At 37.3% G+C, this 15,683-nt stretch overlaps 2 protein-coding genes and 1 non-coding gene across 3 annotated transcripts; 1 reads left to right on the top strand and 2 right to left on the bottom strand.

Annotated features, from left to right (window-relative positions):
- Window positions 1–2,524: 2,524 nt before the first annotated feature.
- Window positions 2,525–3,307, bottom strand: LOC147499059 (uncharacterized). Its single transcript, XM_086563407.1, has one exon. The coding sequence runs from the start codon at window positions 3,305–3,307 to the stop codon at window positions 2,525–2,527; it is 783 nt and encodes a 260-aa protein (XP_086419533.1).
- Window positions 3,308–13,122: 9,815 nt separating this feature from the next.
- On the bottom strand, window positions 13,123–13,755 carry LOC147499058 (glutaredoxin-C13-like). The gene has a single exon (XM_086560867.1). The coding sequence runs from the start codon at window positions 13,601–13,603 to the stop codon at window positions 13,295–13,297; it is 309 nt and encodes a 102-aa protein (XP_086416993.1). The 5' UTR covers window positions 13,604–13,755; the 3' UTR covers window positions 13,123–13,294.
- Window positions 13,756–14,869: 1,114 nt separating this feature from the next.
- TRNAG-UCC (transfer RNA glycine (anticodon UCC)) lies at window positions 14,870–14,940 on the top strand. The gene has a single exon. It is a non-coding gene; the product is annotated as a tRNA-Gly (tRNA).
- The last annotated feature ends 743 nt before the right edge of the window (window positions 14,941–15,683 follow it).

The raw sequence follows: 15,683 nt of genomic DNA, 5'->3' as shown, positions 1-15,683 counted from the left end.
GGGGATGTGCTTGATATCAACATTATAGGAACCGTTATTTCAGAATGCAAATTTATACAAACTGCAAAAACCCACGCGTAGCGGAATTAATGGGGTTCACAGTTTTGGATAGGAAAACATACCTGTAAATCCGGTTGTGATATCTCTGAGAATCCAATAGCTATGAATCCGAATCAACAATCAACCCCTTGATCTTCTGTTGTATTCCTTTCAATAGATTTGACGTTGTGTGGGTAACGATCTACCAACCCCCTTCTTTCTCACAAAGTTAGATCCAATTTTGGATATATCTTTCCTTGCCTCTCTTTTCAATCCAGTAATGAATAGTAATTTTGGCCAAGAGAAAAAGGATTCTATTTATAGGCTACAACAGGGACCATGAGGAGAAATTAGGGTTGGGCCTCCTGACGGGCTTGGGCTTCCCATGTTCACCCAGAACACACGGCCCAAGTCCGTCAACAAATGGCTTATTCCACTAAAGGCCATTGTTGCACTACCGCCCTAATCCCAAATTACGTGTCAGCGTTTATGGGCTCCATATATATGCTCGTTGATCTCCCCTTGTTTAAGATATTGAATGTCCGTTGATTAAGTCAAGTTACTGACAACTACATTAATTAACTTCTTATGTCCTTGAGTAGTACCACTCAACCTCATTGTCATGTTGGAATAAATCCACCTGCAGGGTTTACATGACAATCTTTTTGAGCTCCTCAAGGAGACATCATCAACCCGACTTCCTGCGGGTCACGAATTCCTTCTATAATCAACAACACACCTTACATACAATGTCATTACCCAATTCATCGAGTTTGTTGATTCACAAATGAATCTCACTCATTGATGATTTAAAGTAATGTACAATGCATGTAAGTGCCCGTTATTATATTCGGATTAAGAGGACAAACATCTATAATAACAGAGGCGTTTGTTCTTTTATATAGTCAGTATAAAGAGAAACAACCTCACTTGGTCCTGTTCAATACACACAAAGTGTACTAGTGTAATCCTATAGTCAAGATAGACTAATACCAGATTATACTACAATCGTACCAATGGTTTGTCCAAATCCATCTAGGTTGTGAATGATTACTTATACTTTATAAGGTACTGATGATATGATCTTCTGTGTGTTCACACTATATCATCTATAATATAAAATATTAGACACATGCATATAACTAATAACATATATAATATGTATAATATTTGCCCATATGATTCTCATTCAAAATATAAAGAATTAGAGTTAATACAAAAGTAATGATTTTAGTATCTAACCCTATCAAACATTTCTGTCGATATCAGGACTTTATGTGCATGGTATCTGCCTTTGTTTATGATACCAGGGCTTTTGACGATATGCCTGATATCAACATTTCGGTCGATATCAGAACTTTATATGCCTCGTATCTGCCAATGTTTATGATACCAAAGCTTTTGATGATATGCATGATACCAACATTTCTGTTGACATCAGGACTTCATGTGCTTGATATCTGCCAATGTTTCTAATACCATGCCTGATATCAACATTTTTGTCGATACCAGGACTTTATGTGCCTGGTATCTGCCAATGTTTCTGATACCAGGACTTTTGGCGATATGTTTGATAACAACATTTCTGTCGATACCAGGACTTTAATGTATAATATTATAACAGCAGTGCATTATGAATTTGAAACTTTTTATTGAATTGAATATTCGCGCTACATAATTCATTACTCAATACAATTGAAAAAAAAGACAGTATTGATAAAATACCTTCAGATTATTGAGATTCTGAGGTTTTGGTAATAATTCCCCATCAGCATTCTTCAAATAATATTCCCCATTTATTCCAACCTTATGTATAAGGTAAAGTCCTTCCCAATTTGCTAATAACTTTCCAGCTCCCTTCTTTTTTGTCGCTTGAGTGACCTCTTTCATTACCAGGTCGCCTTCCTAGAAACTTCTTCCTCTGATTTTTTTATTGAATGCTTTTCTGAGTTGTCTGTGGTAACAATCAAGCTTTATTCGTGCTTGCTCTCTATTTTCTTCCAAGTTTAGGATCTTTGCATGCATCCCTTGGTTATTCAACCCTTGTTCGACAAGCATTGTTCTGGAAGTCGAGACCACCATCTCAGCTGGAGTAACGACTTCCATACCATAAGCCAGAGTAAATGGCAATTCGCCTGTAGCTACTCTTGGAGTTGTTCTGTATGCCCAGAGCACACTGTTTAGCTCGTCGACCTATAGTCCTTTCTTGTCATCTAGTTTCTTTTTGATATTATCTATAATAGTCTTATTTTTTGCTTCAGCTTGCCTATTTCCCAGAGCATAATAAGGTGCCGATGTGAAGTGCTTAATCTTATATGATTCTAGGAAATCTCTCACCTTGCCTCCAATGAATTGAGGACCATTATCTGATATGATTGCATATGGGAGACCGTATCGACATATTACTCTTTCAAATAGAAAACTGATAATATCTTGTTCTTTGATATGTTGTAAAGTTATAGCATCTACCCATTTAGTAAAGTAATCAGTCACCGCCAGCATGAACCTTTTCATGCCTCTCCCAGGCATTAGAGGTCCAACAATGTCCATCCCCAATAAAGCAAACGGCCAAGGGTTCGACACAGTGCAATTCCTCTACTGGAACATGAATTGCATGTCCATGCTTCTGACGTTGAATACGTTTCTTTGCATATTGAAGACAATCTCTTCGCATCTGTGGCCAAAAGTATCCTTGCCTCGCTATCTTGTTAGCCAATGATCTTCCTGCTGAATGATTTCCACACTCCCCTTCATGGATCTCCGCAATTATTTGACTAGCCTCGGTTGTCGATATACATTTCAAATGCGGTCCCCTAGGATTTTTCCAATATAAGTCATCCTCAATTAACAGATATCTTTCAGCTCCAGATTTTATTCTTCGAGCCTCATTTTTATCCTTTGGTAACTCACCTTTAGACAAGAATAAAACATAGTTACTTAACCATGACGCCCCTAGCGTATCTACTTCCATAACCTCTGAATACTTTGTATCAATACTTGGGTTCTGCTGAACACCAACATGCACCATACGACCTTCTGTATTTTCTAGCATAACATTGACATATGCAAAAGCATCTGCATGTCTATTTTCTCCTCGATCGAGGTGCTGAAATCTGATTCTGCTGAAATTTTTGAGCTTCAATCTAAGGAAGTTTAAATAATCAATCATATTGTCGCATTTAGCTGAATACCCTCCATTGATTTGGCTTACCACTAATTGAGAATTACTGAATACAAACAATTCTTTGACATTTAATGATTTAGCCATTTCCAATCCTGTAATCAATGCCTCATATTCTGCTTCGTTATTGGATGCGTGAAACCCCAGAGTAACTGCGGATTCCAATCTCTAATTTTCTGGTGTTATCATAACAGCGCCGATACCACACCCCTTTTGTCCTGATGATCCATCGACAAAAAGTCTCCAACCATTTGTACCCACCCATGGATCATCTTCATCCATCCCATCATTAAGTTCTTGCAAAGTTAAGCCACTATCTTCTTTAATCTTCCAATCTTCATCTTCAGTAGGAAAATCTGCTAAAAAATCCGCCAATACTTGGCTTTTCTGTGAAACTCTAGTCCTATATTCAATTCCAAACTCATCAATAAGTACTGACCACTTCGCCATTCTATTTTGGCTAAAGTTTGCTTTAATGGAAGATTCGTCATGACAATAACTGAGTGAGATTGGAAATAAGGTTTCAACCTTTTAGTAGAATACAAGAGAGCTAATGCATATTTTTCTAGCATCGAATATCGAGTTTCAGCCGCAAGCATGGTTTTGGATTGAAAGTAAACAGGTCGCTCAGTCCCATTTTCCACTTTTACTAATACCAAACTAATAGCAAAATCTGATACTGCTAAAATATAAAAAAAAAGTATCACCTCCCTCTGGCTTTATCAAAGTTGACACTTCTTGGAGATACTTGTTTAAATATGAGAAAGCTCTTTCACATTCTTCCTCCCATATGAACTTTGTATTCTTTTTCAGCAACTTGAATAAGGGTTTGCATCGGTTGAAAGTTCTTGATATGAACCTATTCAAAGCTGCGATTCTCCCTGTCAGCTTTTGTATCTGCTTCCTAGTACTCAGAGAAGGCATCTGCTGATTTCTCGGGGTTGAACCTCATATTGAAATGTCTGAATATTTGAAACACCGTATCGAGGTCTTTAACATGATCTTCTACTTTTTTCGATTTGATCACCATATCATCGATATACACTTCCACAATCTGTTTGATCAAATGTCTAAACATTTTCTCGACCAACCTTTGATACGTTGCTCCAGCATTCTTGAGACCAAATGGCATTCGAATAAAATAGTAAAGACCTCCTTCCACAATGAATGCTATTTTCAGTTGGTCCAATACTGCTATTACAACTTGAAAATATCCTGAATGCCCATCGCAAAAACTCAGCAATTCGAATCCAGCTGTTTGATTCACCAATTCATAAATTCTTGGCATCGGATAATAATCTTTGGGACACTCTTTGTTAACATCTGTGAAATCCACACAGATTCTAACCTTGCCAATTTTCTTTAGGATAACAACAATATTTGCTACCCATTCTGAGTTATCGATTTCCTTGATGATTCCACAGTCCAACATATTCTGTATTTCATTTTGTACCGTATTTGGCATATATCACCGACTGACCTCCTATGCTTTTTGATGCACTGGAACGAACCGCCCTTCTCTCATATTCAACTTATAAGAACATATCAGAGGATCAATACCCAGAAGATCTGCTATTAACCAAGCGAATACATCTTTATTTATGCTTAAGAACTCCACCAAATCTTGTCTGATAGCAGCACTCATCTCTGTTCCGATAAAAGTGAAGCAATTTTCATTGTTCTGACCGATATTGACTCTTTGGACTTCCTCCATTGTTTTGCTTGGAACTATTTCCACCTCTGGCTTCATCTCTGATGTAAATCTAAAAATCCTCCTGATGTTTGTTGGTATCGGACTTTAGAGAGAAATCTTCTGTTAAATTCTATTTGGTGTCTTCCGAGATGCCCCTAGTATCTACTTTTTTCTCTTTCATCATACTTTTCACAGTAACAAAATTACATTTCTCAGATTCTGACTGATCACCTCTTATCTCATGTGGCCCATAAACGATTCGAAATCGATAACCTCGATAAAAGTACTTTCGAATCGCTCTCATAGCATGTATTAAAACTTCTTCCCAAAATAGCATTATGATCTGAGTGATGCTTGATGACTATAAACTTAGTCATAATTGTCTGTGGACCTACCCTTACTAGCAATTTTATTTTCCCAGCTGACCTAGTTGAGGTTCCATTGAAGCTAAACAAATTAAATTGTGGCTTTTTCAGATGCGACTCATCAAATCTGATACCTGTATATGCTTTCCAAAACAAAATATTGACTGAACTTCCACAATCCACTAAGACCTTCTGCACATCATAACCTTATATCCTTAATGTAATCAACAAAACATTATTATGAGGTAACATCACCTTTGACAGATCATCTGGAACAAACATAATAGCTCCAGGTATGCTTGCCGCTACTAATGAAGGGTTCACCGGTATTGGCTCTATGTTCACCTCCATCACTTTTTTCACTGTTGATATCTTTCAGATTTAATCCCTTAGAATCTTCTTCTATGGGATAACCCCCTTATATATCATATTGATCACCCCTAAGGGCTTATCATTCACCATAGCCGTTACTTCTGGCCTATCATCTTCCCTGAACTCTCGAAGCTTCACATCTCACATTAATCTATCCACCTCCCTGAGAAGTTGTAAACACTTATTTGTTTCATAATTCTTCACCTGATGGAAATTGCAGAAAGGTTTATCTGCTATTTCTCTAAGCTTGTGAATCAGATGCTGGAAATAAGGTTCTTTTCCCACCCTCCTTAAAATATCCTCTACTGTAGTATTAATGGCGATATAATTGCTTGGATCTAACTCTTCTTTCAGCAATATTTCAAATCTTTTTTTCTGTGACGGTTGGTTTTCAGACTTTGGATACGAATCTGCCGACTTCCTCTTATCAGATTTGCTGTAATTCTCCTCCTTAGCAGACTTATTTGATTCTGATACCTGTAACACTGGTTGAACCGATGCTGCCATAATACCTTCTTCCACTTGGACATCTTTTTTAGTTTTATCATACATCTCTCTCAGAGTTTTGATATCCTTTCGAAGCATATATTTGTGCATATCGAAACCTAAAATAATCCCTGTCTGAAAAGCCATCACTGCTGTCATTTCCGATTCATCTAAATGCTCTACGAGCTGTGCCTCTGCCTTAAACCGAGATAAGAAAGTTTTCAGAGATTCCTTCTTCCCTTGCTTGAGCTGGAACAGTACTGACACCTGCTTCGGTTTTACTCGCTGATGACCATAATTGGTCAAGAACTTCTCCTCAATCTCCCGATAACATGATATCGACCCTTCCGGCAAAGAACATAACCACTTCAACGCCTTCCCTTTCAGACTGGAAGAGAAGGACTTGCATAGCAATGAATCAAGATATGTTGTTCCTTTATATATCGAAAACTAGTGTCTATATTCGAATAGATGGTCCATCAGATCTGAAGTCCCATCGTATTGAGTGTACTTAGGAAGTTTGAACTTTGGTGGAATGGGCATCATCTCGACACTTTGATGTATCGATTTCTCTCTTGACATCGTTTGCCAATCTTCTTATCAAAGCAGAAGTTTTTTCGAGAAGCTGGTTTTGCATCATCTCATGTATCATCTCTTTGGTGATGGGTTGTGGTACCGGAATTTCAAGTATCGACGATGCTTCTGTAGTTCTTTCATGTCTTGCCGATGACCTTTATGTAAAATGACTAACTGATTTTGAACTACACCCCTCTTCCTCGTCTCCATGGATATCCTTTACCACCAGACTCAGACTTCCCTTCTTCATCTCTTGATTCTCCTTCAGTAAGATAGCATTTTGCTTTTCCACTTCCCTTAACCTTTTCAAGATTTCTTGAAGCGAAGCTTCCCCTTCAATGTTCTCCTCCTGGTATCACTGACTTACCGAAGCTCTTGTATTCCTTGTTTGTGATTGATTATCATTATCCACTCGTTTGCTGTTTGCTTTCTTCTTTGGAGCCATTATGATTCAAGTCTCACTTTACTACTAAACTTCTGTCACCCTTCTTTCACTCAAACTTAGAACAAACTTATGGATTCGAAAAATTGAAAAGAAGAAAAGATAAATTTCCTTGTCTTCGATGCACAGACGGTGGCAATGTGATGTCCAAGAACACCTCTACTTGATTGTTCTAAGATCACACAAATTTAGTAATGGTTTGAATGAATGAACAAGATGAACTAAGTTGGAACAAAGGTTTTTATTGATTAGTAATAGAAAACTTTACAATTGCTCTCGTCCTCTCTTTCTCTCTCCTATTTTAATGGTTTTTTGTCAGAAATATGGAATGAATCTCTTTCTTATTCATCCGGTCTTTATATAGTCTCCTCAATTAGCTTTGTCCCAATCAGCTTATGACATGAGTCCCTTGTCTTCCTCCTTCTTTTCCCGCTCAATACCTGCAAATGTTTGAAATCACCACGAAATATACCGAGATATTGACCTTTATGTCAATATCTCGAGTTTTAAAATATCAGTTAAAATACTTAAGGGCACGATATTTTCCCACTACAAGTACTTCAGTAACTTCCTCTGTAATGTTTTCTGTTTGTGCATTTTCTTTCACATTTGGATTCTTAATGCGGCTATCTTTTGAGATCGGTCTTACGCACATGATGTTTTTTGTGCCCCCCGTTAGAATATGTAAGTATTAGAATATGTCCAATATGGAAAGTCCCATGTTTCTATAAGTGTGGACATCCATATCTAGTAGTTTATATTATCATGTTTTAGTTTTAGTATAAGTATGTAACTTCGATCCGGGTAGAGAACACTATCTAAAATACAAGAACTCTCTAACCCTAATCAATCTCTAGTCTTCTCTGTTCTTCTTCTTGGGTTCTCTAATATATCAATGTCACAACTCTCCTAGCATCACCATTAACATAGAATTCAAGATGGTATCGGAACGAGGTTCAGTGGTATGCTAGGAGAGGAATCCCTCACCAAGAAAAAAAATCAAGTTAAATTAAGTTTTTAAGTATAGTATTCAAGTAAAGTTTCAAGAAGAAGAAAGATTTCTCACAAGAAAAAGTTCTTATATCTCAATTCAAGTTTCAATCTTTCTCTGGAAGGATTCACTTTTCACCGGCACTGTTCACTGTTACTATTCACAAGCACTGTTCATCGACACTGTTTACGGTAATGTTCATCGACATGTTTAAGTATTCTAAGTTTTGAAATCTCTCATCTCATTATTCTCTATGGTTCGAAGTAAGTTTTTAAGATTCTGCTGGTGTTTAAAGTTTGTTTGAATAAAGCTAGGAGAGAGATCCGAAGTTTCTCAGTATTGTTTCGCTTCTGCAGTCTCCTTCTTCCAAAATCTCTCTGTCTTAGTATTGTAAGAGGGGCACAACCTCTCTGTATCTCCCAGTCTCTGAAGTTAGTATTGGAGAGATGCGCACGCGCGAAGTCTAAGCCTTCTGCTATGCGCCCATGCCATGAAAAAAGAAGTAAGTTTTCTATGTACTGATTTGTTTTTCCAGTGAAGAGGGCGCACACGCGCTCATGTATAGCTAGGCCCAAAGGGCGCACGCGCCCATGCTGTGAAAGGAAGAAAAAAAAAACTTTCGTGAAACAACAGTACTGAGGGCGCGCGCGCGCTCGAAATTGGCCTTGCCAAGAGCGCACCCACGCCCATGCTTCCACACATCAGTTTTCGAGATTTTTGAAGTATCAAGCCTTTTGGAAGGCAGTTTGCACTCTCATCCAGGATTGGAGGGGTAGTATTGTTTGTATGCCGTTATGGATGTTTGAGTTTCTAGCTTCCGCGCAGTTGGTATTGATGCCGTCTTCTGTCTCAGTTTCTAGAACATGATCAAGTTGTTTGTTTGAAGTATTATAGGGGCACATGTAAAGTCAATGCACAAGTGTTTTTCATGCTAACAATTCCTAAAAACCGCTCTCTAACAAAACTACCACTATTAACAAATCTTATGACAATCGCCATTTGTTCTTTGTTTGAACTATATTGTGTTTCATCGACAAGGATACAAAATTTTGCATCACCAACTTCTTCACGAATCTTCTTTCTCACTTTTTCAGCATATATATTTAAAAGTTCCTTTTGAATTTTAGGTGAGGTATATTTGGTATTTCTCCGATCCCCACCTATTAATTCTGCAACATTTTCATTCAACATCGCCGCAAACTTCAACACTTCCTTGAAATTCTCACTATTCTTTGATTCGGTTGACTCGTCATGACCTCTAAAAGAAATCCCTCGTAGCGCAAGTAATTGAATACATTGAACAATAGTTTTGACTAGCAAACGATTATTAGCAAGCTCTTCTTGACATTGTGTTTTAAACATATTATCAATGTGTCGAGAAGAATTACATAAAATTCTCACAAGACAAGGTGGCTGACCTATGTGGTGAACATGGACCTCCTTCATGTTGCAAGAAAGCACACGTCTTTCCATCATTAACCTTCTTCCAATTTGTAAAACCTTCAATAGAAAATTCTGGACGTTTCGGCGGATTTGTTTAAAAAATGAAACAAGAAAAACAATAAGCTTTATCCTTCTTTATTGAGTACTCTAACCAAGGAAATTGTGAGAACCAATTATACTTGAACCGACGACCTTGCTTTCCAAACTTAGTGCTTGGATATTGTTTTTCCTCTAGACGAGGTTGTGTAGGCCCCTTGGAGAGATAATATATTCTAACCACTTCTTGTTGATCAATCGGATATTCGTAAATTGGAACACGTAAACCCGGATCTTGTTCAAATGAAGAAGTCGCATAAACTTCTTGAAGCATAACACTTTGGACTTGAGGGGAATGCTCAACTTCGTTGATCACGGCCAGTTGGACTTGAAGAGAAGGTTCACTTTCTTCTATCACAACCCTTTGGACTTTGGAAAGACGTTGCTCATTGCCATAAACTCTTGAAGTATCAAGATTAGGCATAAAAGTTTCATCACTTTCCGAGGTAGCAGCTTTACGCTTAAAAAACGATAATATAGTTTTTGTTTTCTTTGGCGCTTGGTGTTGCGACATGGTAACCTAAGATAGTAGATCATTATTAATAAATTGGTTCTATACATGAATACATACACTTCAAAGAAAAGGGATTGACTTACATAAAATCATTTGTTTTTTTTTTAATTTATTTTTCGAGTTTGAGTTCTAATGTAATAAACAAACATGAAATTATACAAGTATAAATAACTAGATGCTTGGTGTAATGGTGTAGACGTGTAGTAGACAGTAGTGTTATGATGTTGTAAAGTTATCCACAGCCCCACAAATCATTTTTTTTTCTATTCAACAAAGTCATAAGAATATAAATTTAACCCCTACTAATAATAAAACTCATAATTGAACTAACCTCTAAGCTCTTTTGACAATTCCGCAATTCGACAATCAATGAATCAAGTGATCATCAATAGTGTGGAGTTGGTGTGCGTAATTCAACAATTCTGCAATTCGACAATCAGAAGGTTGGTGCGCGCGAGGCCGCGAGCTCAATGAGAGAGAGGGAAGAAACAAGAAAGGGAGCGACCGAGCGAGGGTTTTGATTTTTGAAGTCCGAAGTCTGCTTTTGTTTCCGACTTTCCGTAAGTCTAACTTTTCGTTTTTTTTTTAACTTTAAATTTTTTTTTACTTAATAAGTTAATATGCTAGTATATATACTATTTTTTTAAGGAAATTTTGGGGCTATAGCTCCTGTTAGCCTTCATGTTGGTCCGCCTCTGTTCTCTGTTCTTCTTCTTGGTTTCTTTAATATATCAATGTCACAACTCTCTTAGCATCACCACTAACATAGAATTCAACATGCCCAAACTTTTTACAGTTTGTGCAAGCAACAAGTATCCATGGGTATTCTAGCTCTAAGACCATCTCTCTCTCTTCAACTTTGATTCTAACTGCATTTGTAATCATGATCAACTGGTACTTCGACACATATCTTTGCAAAGTTGAGTCTTAGCTTCAGTTTTGTCCCTAGATCAGTATACATTGGGTTGCCAATCAAGCTTGCAACGTAGTCTAATCCATCATCTGTCCACAATTCCTTTGGTAAATTCATTAGTTTCACCAATACTGGCAAAGTCTTGATACTAGTTTTCTAAGCTTCTTACCACAAAAAGTTTACCAGTGATGAATGTAAACGGGATCTGCTTCAAGAATTAGCCTCTTATCTTCTACTAAGTTAAACTTAAAGTAGTCTCTAATAAACCTCCTTCATCTCTCCACATAAAATGAAAGCTAGAGTGGGATATAATGACAATTGGAGATGGAAACTATATATCTTTTAAGCAATTTGCTGGTGGTCGGTGGGAGTGGCTTTTGCCGCATTCCCTCAAAATCCAACCATGCATGTTACATTGTTATTAGGGGTGTAATACGGGGCGGGCCGGGTTAACTGTAGGTCAAATAGTGATGGGGCGGGTCTACGGGATACAAATTAAGTGGTTCCCGACGGGGCGGGTTAAAGTGTTATGTCTTAGTACCATCACTCGGCTTTGTTCACTTTTACTTCGGGCGGGTTTTGGTGGTCATTCGGTCGGTGGAAATTATCATTTTAACCCAATTTCACCCAAAAAAAACTTTCTAATTCTGCAAGTAATATATTTCCAATACACAACATAGAAAAAAATGGAATTAATCAATAAAAAATAAATAAAAATAAAAAAACTTGAATTTGAACCCAAAACCATATCTGTAAATTTGAAACTTTTTTCTCGTGATTTACTATTTGTAAATTGATTATTTTCCATAGCATGATAAAATGAAGATGGGAGCGAGGATCTATGGTACAAAATAATAAAATATAAACTAAAAGAATTCAAAATTAATATAAGGATGAATGATTCATCTTTTCCAAAATTCGAAAGGTGAATTTGAACTTTTGATATTTGCCCAATGTTCAAACTTGAATACGTGAAATTGATGTTGAAATCATAAGTTTGTATTCATATCTCTCAAATTTCTATAAAAGTTAAAAGAAAATATAAACAAAATACAAAAATATTAGAGTTAGAGTCTTGAAATTGTGCGGGTCAACGAGGTTGGGTCAACGACTTTTGACACAATGCGGGTTGGGCGGCTTGACAGGTCGGGTTTGAGCATAGAACATACACCCATAGCCCGACCGCATAAAAATGGTGGCGGGGCGGGGCAGGTCTGTTTTCGGGTCGGTGCGGATTTGGGTGGCGGGTGAAGACTGGGTACCCTACCGGATGATGGGTCAACGTTTTTTTTTTTACACTCCTAATTGTTATCCAGTACCAGCCTTTTGCTAAAAAGAGAAAACTAATAACACCGGCTGCACAACAGATCGATGTCAAGTTAAGGCCACCAAGACGGAGTGGGAGGGTCCACAGACGACGCAATTGGAGATCACCAAACCGCATAAAAAACTACAATTACTTGGAGAGTCGAACGAAGGGCGTGATCAGAAAGGGCAGTTGCTTCCATAAAATAAGATGGTGGGCAGGTACGATAAAGCAAAAATCAGCTTTAATTGGTAACTTGACTGCACATAGGCTCGTAAAAAGTGTCAGTTCACATTGCAGGTCTTTCAGTCAATCCAACAGCTTAAGACTTTTCTCAACACGATTGCGAACAACTCCTATGATTTTTATTTTGTCAAAGCTTCGGTCCAGAGTTTGAGATCTAAATAATCGAATAAACTTGTATTTAACGATGTTGTAAATTTCAGTTGCAAAGATTTCACCATTCCTTTTGTTTTTTATGTACCCGACGTCTCCACCATAGCCAATGGTTGCAGTACATGGTCACGCATTCCACGTACATGGTTGCAGTTCATGTGCTTGGCTCAAGATTCTATATACGTGAGGGAATGCGTTAGTTACTCAGCAGGTATTTAAGCTCAGCATCATGACAGATAATAAAATCATGGGTACGGTACATACTAATAGGAAGCAACCTCATTTAAGACATCACTGACAGGGAGGATATACTAATAGGAAGCGAGCAAGTTCATTACAAAAGAACAGTAGGCTGGATACATCCATGAATATTTCACACAATCGAATCTACATATATAAGCAGCTCGCCTTGGGAAGCTTATTAATTATATTATTGATTTGTAGAACTCAGATCAATAGTATCTAGCTAAGCGACTTAATTTTACATTAATGTCGTCTGATATGGTTTGAGCAATGGAACTAGAGAGCCCTCAAGGTGGAGCGACATGACTTCGTTGGTGGAGCCTATCAACGTACCACCAATGAATACCGCTGGTACTGCTGTACTGCACCCTAGCCTGATAAGCGCTTTCTCGATCTCCTTTCCTTCTGGACTTTGATCCAATTCATGAACCATAGGGTTCACGCCGAGTTCGTTGAATAAAACTTTGACAGTATAGCACATGCAACATGTACTCTTGCTGAAAATTACCACACCCTTACCTGAACTCAATCTCCTCACTGCATCCATTTTCTTTGCCACAAACAAAGAAAAATGGAAGAGCAATCAGAATCTTGAAATTGAAGTTGATTTGATGATGTGATGAACTCCTAATACATGGGGAACTGAATTTATAGGGAAATTGGTTGAGCTTTCATAACCACCTTTCGATGGCAAGTGTTGTTGGAAAGATGTTCAAGTTGTAAAGAACTTGAACTTGCCAAATGCATGGAACCAACAAGTTGCATGCACACTCTTTATTGACCATTCTTTTACACAAGGAAAATTTACCACTCCCTTGGTCCCAAGAATAAAACATTGCATCGAACGAAAGTGCAGCAATCAAGTGTTCACAACCGGTGGTGTGCGTATATTATGTTCCCTACCTTTCTATGGGTCAATCATGTTACGGAATCTAATGGTGCTTCCAGCTGAAAGGTGCTAATTAAACAATTCAAATTCTAAACCATATATACTTGGTATATATTTGACCAGGCCAAGATATTGGACCTTTAGATTGCTCATATGCCTAGTTCAAGGACAATCCATGGTTGTAGATCTATGAAAACTCAAGATCTTTTTTGGGGTGAATCAGACATTTCTGTGTCCCTTTTCTTGATTCCATCTATCAGAATAACACAAAAGTGGAGATTCTAAAACTTTTGACTGCATTACTCTGTTATAGGCTGACCAGTGCTCTTGGAGTTCCACTTTACTTTTGTTGCCAAAATCAACCACATCACATAAGACCATAATCAACTGTGGCATATGGTTTATTCTCCTTGATTCAATGGGCAGAATGCAGTGTATTTAATTGATGTCCATGGGCTGCTGAGAGCGAGTCTGAGACAGTACTAGCTAGACTAGATGGGTGAAGAATCTTGTTCCCCAAGTCATTTTCTGGGCGGCTCTATAAAGTGATCGACAGTACAATTCACAGTGAAATTTGCAGTAAAAAAACCGTCTATTCTGCATTAGTTCAATGTGCAATCACTTTTTTGCATTTTGCTAGGCTTTTGAGTCACCTTTGTGTTGATCGAGATTTTTTGTATGCACAACCTAATTATTTGCAGTGTAATAATTACATGTTAATGACGTGGACATGAAGTGTCACATGACTTGAAGATTCATATTCTGCTGTAAAATGACCCTAAAACCTGAATGCATTGGCTACTCCGAATGGAGAATTTGAAACTAGTTCAATACAGTCCTCTTTGTACCATAGTTTCTCAGAAATTTTGCATTGCAACGTTAGTTAATACTAGTTTTAAAGCTTAGTTTTTCGTTGTCATATCAGCGTTTGTAGTCCAACGGTTAGGATAATTGCCTTCCAAGCAATAGACCGGGTTCGACTCCCGGCAGACGCATGGATAACTTGTTTTGGGCTCGAAAATACAATAATTTATTTTCAAGAAATTGGGTTAGAGAGTCTCATTTAAAAAAAAACAACTCAAAGGCCCTATCCATAGTTTTTTGGGTTTTAATACCCTACATTGTTTTTATCCGCCATAAGTGTTTTTTATAGAAAATCTTTAGAATCTAAGCTTTTGACTCGAGACCAAAAGCCACTTTGTTATTTTTAATATAAATTATTCTCTTTTTCACCTTTCAAAGATAACTACTTGTTGATAAGATAACTACTTTTAAGATTGAATAATTAACTACTTTTAGATAAAAAACTACTAGAACAAAAATAGTAGATTTTGGGTTTGAATAGAATTTAGCAAAAAGTATCGTGTATTGCTCCAAAAGTTAAATTTGACACTACTGTTTTCATCCTAATGTGGGCGTTATAAACTTATACATTTTAAAATGCGGATGCACCATGTTATAAACTTATATATTTTAAAATGTAGATGCACCACGTTATAAACTTATACATTTTAAAATGCATACACACCACGATTTTAAAATGCAGATACAAAAATGTATTTGATTATTTATTTTGTGGGTTTGATTAACTACTATTAAATGAAACGGGTTGGTTTAGGGTTTAATGTTTATAAATTTAGAATATAGGGATTAGGGTTTAGTGTCTTAAGGTTTAGGCTTTAGGCTTAGGGTCTAGTTTATAGGGGTTATGGTTTAGTGTCTTAAGATTTAGGGTTTA

Source organism: Coptis chinensis, chromosome 5 (assembly GCF_015680905.1).
Source record: "Coptis chinensis isolate HL-2020 chromosome 5, ASM1568090v1, whole genome shotgun sequence".
Classification (NCBI taxonomy): Eukaryota; Viridiplantae; Streptophyta; class Magnoliopsida; order Ranunculales; family Ranunculaceae; genus Coptis; species Coptis chinensis.
Note: the sequence above shows the minus strand (reverse complement) of the source record. Positions and strands in the feature narration are given on the sequence as shown.

Coding starts and splice junctions, on each gene's coding strand:
- LOC147499059 (XM_086563407.1), bottom strand. CDS start 3,307: ATGGCTAAATCATTAAATGTCAAAGAATTGTTTGTATTCAGTAATTCT.
- LOC147499058 (XM_086560867.1), bottom strand. CDS start 13,603: ATGGATGCAGTGAGGAGATTGAGTTCAGGTAAGGGTGTGGTAATTTTC.